The sequence below is a fragment of the Zonotrichia albicollis genome, chromosome 1 (assembly GCF_047830755.1).
Source record: "Zonotrichia albicollis isolate bZonAlb1 chromosome 1, bZonAlb1.hap1, whole genome shotgun sequence".
Lineage (NCBI taxonomy): Eukaryota > Metazoa > Chordata > Aves > Passeriformes > Passerellidae > Zonotrichia > Zonotrichia albicollis.
In genome coordinates this window covers 56,061,999-56,068,822 of record NC_133819.1, presented here as the reverse complement: position 1 = coordinate 56,068,822, position 6,824 = coordinate 56,061,999, and the positions used below count along the sequence as shown (strand labels likewise).

At 38.3% G+C, this 6,824-nt stretch overlaps 1 protein-coding gene across 2 annotated transcripts in view; it reads right to left on the bottom strand.

Annotated features, from left to right (window-relative positions):
- Positions 1-212: 212 nt before the first annotated feature.
- Positions 213-6,824, bottom strand: part of RAMP3 (receptor activity modifying protein 3) — a 43,165-nt gene continuing 36,553 nt past the window's right edge. For both annotated transcript variants that reach the window (XM_005487017.4, XM_005487016.4), the window contains exon 4: positions 213-1,560. In XM_005487017.4, coding sequence (XP_005487074.1) covers positions 1,305-1,560 — 256 coding nt within the window. In that variant the 3' untranslated portion in view covers positions 213-1,304. The remainder of the gene's footprint in view (positions 1,561-6,824) is intronic.

Sequence of the window (6,824 nt, the reverse complement as noted above, 5' to 3'; positions counted from 1 at the left end):
GACCTAAGTCTCAAAAATGGAGCCAGAACCTTACAGGAGAAAATCTAACTATAAAATATATAAAACATAATTACTCCGCCATTCAACTGTATTTTATATGTGTGCATAAGGGATGGAAAAATGAAAAGTCACTTGTAACAGACATTGCACAGTCATAGAAGAGCACTGAACCGAAGGCATGTTGTGAAAAGAAGGTTTGCAACACAGAGAAGTTCTTTTGTTTTGAGCATATGATCTTTATTTCAACTATTACATAACTTTATAGAATAAGATTTTTGAGTTGAATTTTTCTCTTTCCTCCTACTACTATTCCAAGTTTTGATGTTCATACTTTAGTTCCCACACTCTTCACAGGACAAAGAATTATTTATGTACAATACTCTGAAAGCCATCTCAATCAACATGCCACCTTTATATTTATTTGTAGTATATCACTTGCACAAATTGGAGTGAGAGTGGGGAGTATACAGTGAACACAAGTCATCAAGAATAATAATTACAAAAGAGGAAAAATAAAGAGTCTGGTGTATGAAAAGTCTGGTGTTTCTTCATTACTCCTTAGTGTATTTATAATCAACCAATTTCCTTTCACGTTTTCCGGCTCTGTAAAGTAGGACTCAAATATCCTCCCAAAGTTTGTTTGTAAGACATACGATTCCAAGCAGCCATGCTTAAAGGAATTTTCTGAACTATTTTATAATGTGGCAGGATAATTTCCCTGTGCAGACAGTCACTGGACACAGAAGTTATTTCTTTGCCAAAACAATACTTCCCAGCTTTGATAATGATGATTTTGACCAGCTTCTAAGAAAAGCTGCCACCTGGTTATATCCATAATCAGTTCTTGTGCCAGGGATCTCTCCAAGTCACAGGGTTCACGGATGAAAACCCTGAGTGTCCTGCACAAAACTTCAAGAGATATCACTTCCCCCGCAGTAAGTATTACACACATACAGCTTTGCAAAATTTTACCGCCACCTTTGCCCACAGGAAAGTAACTTACTCCTTTTGCAGACAAGGGGTCCATTTGCCTGGAAACCCTCCTGTTTCTGGGAACTGCCTGTGAATTCCATGCTGATGAGACTTGATGGAAGTAGAGCTTTCCACCAGCAAATACTCATGGTCAAGACAGAAGCAGTGTCATAGCAGCAGCAGGCAGCTCTTCATTCACAGGAGCATCTAAATATCTCACTGGTTCTGTTTCAGCAGATCTGAAATCTTTATGCCATGTTCCTCTCTTCATCCTCCTTTCTTAGTGTTTAGGGAAGAAAGAAATGAAGAAAAAGAAAGCCCAGAGGAAGAACTTACACTAAGATATCACTTCTTTTGCTGCACCATACTACCAGTGTTATCATGGCACATGTCAACAAGACCGGGATCAAGATCAGTGTTATGAGAATTTCATCCGGTGGATCTTCCCAGTGAACCTTTTCTGAAGTACAGTTTGAAAAGAATTGTTTATGAATTCCAGTGATAAAGCCTTCTGCAAGGGGGTTTGGCCAAAAGCAACTTGCATTGTTGGCTTCACGTTCTGTGCACTGGGTAAAGTTGTCATAATACCTGGGAGTAGAAGAAAAATAAGAGAAGTTGAAATAGAATGTATATGCATATTACACTTTGAGAAAGCTACAGAGGGCACCATAAGAAATCTCTAAGAGTGTGTCTATCATGCAGATTTTCTGCTGAAGGACCTCCAATGGAAGCTGTGGCACAGCGAGGCAGAAGGAGAACTGACTCACATGTACTAATGCAACTGAGAGATTTCATGTGGAGTTCTGAGATCCCAGAGGGACAATAATCAAACCCTGACTGCAGCCAGGACGTCCTAATGCCACTTAAGTACAAAGATAACTCCCTCACTAGAGATATCTACAGATTCTTTAAAAAACATGCACACAAATGTGCCAAGAATAGGACATGTTGAACAAAGTACGGATATTTCATGCCTCAACTGCCACTAGACATGATGTTGTCATGAAAATTACGATGTAGCACTAGGACTGAACCACAACATGCAGTGTTGTAAAAATTTCGGTTCTGTTGCACTCTGATGTAAGAAAATAATAGGAAAATAAACACACGGAAAGTTAGCTTTTGACTAAAAATTTCTCTTCTTTCCAACTCCAGCAAATGCCCAGCAGGGAATAAACAAAGACATAAATTTTAATTACATGTTTGCTTATGAAAGGCTGGGAGTTCTTTGTAATACCAAGATGTGATTTCGATGCTGCATGTGCTAAAATTTACCTGTCCAGGAATAACTTATATTTATGAGAATTGGCTACCCCTCGGGAAAAAAAAGGCAAAAATAAGCCTAAATGAGTTTTGTAGTGTTATTATAGGCCAAAGAAATTCAGGAAGTGAATGGATATGGGGGAGGAGATCGGAAATTATGAACAGTGTCTGGTCAGTGCATGAATAGGGCAAGAAATAAGGAAGCTGAATTATTGTCTGTTGCATTTATTTTAGTCCTGCGTGACTCAATAAACTCATTTCAAAGGGGAAGTAAAAATAGAAAGGAGAGAGCAAAAACCCACATGACACCTCTAGGGACAGCATCCTATTGCAGCATCTGAAGACCCTCCTCTCTCTTACAGTCCATATAAATATGGACTCCTGATGATTGATTTGTTCTGACATTAAGTTTTATAGGAGACTAATGTTGACTCAATGTTTTGCTGTAAACTAAAGGAGAAGAGACATTCAGCGTTTGGGCCAAGACTGAAGTCTACTGTCTACTGTATGTCTGTCAGAGGAAATGTCTGCCTGCCATGCTGCAACCACACAGGTTGGGAACACAGCCTGCTGAACATCTCAGGGCTGTGTTCACAGAAGAAGAAAAAGCATCTCAGAAAGAGCCTTCTGCAAGTTCCTTGCAGTTCTCATTCTCATGGAGTTTGAGCCAATATTGCTCCAATCATAAGCAAACACACTGGACAATCTAACGCTAAGCACCGGCGTGAAGATGCATATACACACAATGTACGTGTATTTTAAGCAAAGTGACTAGAAAGGAAGCTTTTGTGACATCAGCAACCACAGGAAAACAACAGGAAATAAGCTAAAAATAAAATACAAATATCAGCTGCTTGCTGTTTTAATAGTGTCATTTTAATGACCTGGTGGCATCCATTCTTTACATCCTTGGACTAAATTAGGAGCTGGAGATGTCTAGCTGAATGTGAGAGATGCAGTCCCAGATGACCTGAACAGCAACAGGTCAGAAGGCAAGGCTACAAGGTTCAGCAGGCTACAAAGCAGAGATGGAGGAGCATCCATCTGCCCAGACAGGTCAGTGCTCCAGCTGGCACAGACACTCCAGAATGCTGGACTCTGCTCCAGCCTGCTCTGGGCCATGCTCTCATGGGCACCTTTGTGCCATCAATGCCTGCTGTTACAGCCGCCTCAATAAGAAAATCAACAATAAATCCAGGTGATTTCAGCACAGAAGTACCCTAAGCTCAAAGATGTGTTGATGTAATTTTTTTTCCTCTGTGTTAAAAATCCTATAGAAAATTCAGTGTTCTACAAAGAATTCTGCAGATTTTTTTCTTAAATGTTAGATGGTGTAAACAAAAATACTTCCACTGATTTTTGATTGTAAATACAACATAGCTAGAAAAAGTTGGTTAAGTGTTGCCAAAAGGCCAGATAAAAATAACTTGGGAGATAAATTGTATTTGAAATACTGAATCCCTAAGGGCCAAAGTAGAATAAAATGTTATTGTAATAGTTGGAATACCTTACAATATATCCTTAAAACCTTCTCTCATGAATAAAAAAGGGGTGGAAAAAACCTACCTGCACTATAACTCTTAGTTCACACAACTGTGAGAATGTAGATAAAGGAAAATCTCAGCTACTGGGAAATTGCATGTCTGCCAGTAAAGCTGAAATCACTTTAATATTTACGTAATTTTGTAATTTAGAGTTTATGCACTGCAACAGAAAGTTCATACAAAAAAAAAAAAAAGATCCTCTCTGCATAGCACTGTAGAACAGCTGCCTCAGAAGGAAGCACCTGCATCCTCATTACTACAGCATGGGTGTTTTTGTAGTTGATCAATGGGTTTGCAAGTAGAGATTTTTTAAGAGGGAGATGGAGGTTAATAGATATTTAATTTCAGTTCAACTCTCCTATGCCTAATCCTTTCATGTCTTACGTAATTCTCTGCATTCACATTGTAAAGGCTGGAATAGGAAACCTTTCCATTCTGTACAATAAAATGGCTATGACAAAAGATGTCCTGGCCTCTGGAGATACTTCAAGGAGAAGTGCATTAAAGTTCCACAACTTGTGAAAGGAAGGAACAAGAAATTATAGTTTCTACTTATTCCCCAAAGAAATAACTGGAGAGCACACTGGAGCTCAAGCTCCTCCACTTTTCAGATTATAAGAGGGTGTGGGAACATTCTTTGTGCTGAGACACGTTTTCATCTCTTTCAGGCTAGCTACAAGGGACCTAGGTAGTACTCAGGAAAGGGATATTCACAGGGAGCCAGATCACAAGCTTTGTGACAAATGAGCCAAAAAATTATATGAGTTTCAACTCAGCTAAGTAGTCCAATACAAAAACCCCAAAATCTAAGCACAGTCTGAGCAGCAAAACTCACATGAAGATGTGCTTTGCCCTGATATGCTCAGGAAAACTGTAGGTTCTGTTGAGGAACCAACTCCTTCGCCAAATTGCACATAACTGAAAATACTTTCAGAGAAATAATTCCTTTCAGAGCAATCTCTGGACTATAACACATTTGTCATGAAAGATAATTTTCAATATTCTAGAACAATACCTCATTTTCAGAGCACAAAAACTTTTTCTCCTGTTCTTAGGTTTTCACTAAACCAGATAATAACAACTGTGTCACTGAGGTTTTTTTGTTTAAACTGTGCAGTACTTTATTTTGTACTTTATCCATGAGAAAATATATTTTTACATGTTACCTGTAACTAAGAACCTGGACAGGAGGAAGTTATTATGAGGAATGGTAGTGGACGCATTTGCCTTAATGGGACAGTGTTTCATGGAGTGTCCACTGAAACTACTTAAATAGAGAGCTAGGTTTATTCCATGTAATCTATCTTAGGGTACACAGTTGCCTCTCACTCAAGGCACTTAGTCTAAGTGGGGCTTGACTCTCATCTGTAGTTTCCCTCATTTCCAGGGAGGAACGTGGTAAATTCTTGCTCTTTCTTCCTTAATATCCCTGAACAGGAAAACTGCAGAGATGAATGGTTTACAAAAACACAAGCCCCACAGTCCCCTCCCCCACATTTTTGTGAGACTAAGAAAACAAATAGATTGTTTAACTAAGACTTTAAATAAATAAGCATTTTCCAATGCAAAACTGTTATTTCAAAGAATCACAAACAATTATCAAAAAGCTGAATACAATATATATATTACGTAAGACAAACATTTGAGGGCATTTTCTGGCTGCAGCCACTAGACCCACTGTCCGTTCCAATAGAAGAATCTTTTCACCTCTCCAGCATTTATGGACAGACCACCACAGAGACACTCAGCACATAAGCAGTCAGGAATGTTTTGCTTTTGCTTAATGAGGAGGGCCAAGGATTAAAAAGCAAAACACCACACTTCCACCACCCCATTTCAAATAACTTCATTTCATGCTTTCTGATATGATTATAGAAGGGTAGTACAAGATATATATGATGAATAATTTTTTGTTATTTTGAGTCCACTAAGTACTCAGAATACAGTGAAAAATCTCTCAGCCATAACTGAGTCTTGATGGAAACCAGGTAACAGACACACCAGGGACACTCACTCCTGGTACTCTACAATCCCAGACAGCAATGTAGAGGCACTGTTCCAGGACACTACAAGTCATGTGGTGTATTTTAATAAAGATGCTTTAAAACTATTTGCACTCTCCTAGATTATTCAGCCAAAAATTTCTTTATACACAGTCACATATTAAATTGAATTATCATCCTTGTAACCTCCACCCAGACTGGAATACAAAACTCTGAAATGTAAAAATATTAACAAGAAATATCATATGATGAGAAAGGCTTTTCTTGCAGCATTTCCAGATGAACGGGAGGCAGGAAGTAGCAAAAAACCTCACAAAAATAAAAAGTCTATTCTTATGTGAGATGCAGCCAGACTGTACAGAACTTCAGGGCATAGCAGCCTGGATGAACTTCAAATAAGGGTCCAAACCTTAAGATGATCATTTCCTGAGGTTTCACCACCATGCTAGAAGGACATATTTAATTTTATAGACAGTTAGGAGCCTGTAAATATGGTGGAATATTTCCAAGATTTTCTCAATCAACATCTCTCCAAACAATTTGTGTCTGTCTCACCATTCCTTTAATCATATATCTTCTGCCAAGATGAGTATCTTCACAGTCACATTTCTACCTCCCTAACCAGATCAGATCTACTGTTGTGCAGTTCCAATACAGAATTCAGCCTCAAGAAAATGATGTGCTACAAAAACACAAGGAAGGAAATTAATGGGGGTGGGGAAAAAACGGGTTTAATGAAAAAATTATAAAGTACTGTTTACTCTCACGCCACTAAATAATGGACATTGTAACAGATTTACTCACTTGGGTTGAAAATAATAAACAGATTCTGGTATTCTTTGAAGTAATTACAGATCTCCACCCTTAGTTTCACATCAACAGCTGTCTGGAAAATTCAAAATAAACCGAACTAAAACCCCAGAAATGCACAACTATTACTGAATTGTTGCAAACTCCCTAAAGATAAAGCCAGAAAATGTACATATAAAGAGCAACTACAGATGTAAGCAGTTACTTTATACACCTAAAAGCCATTTCTAAT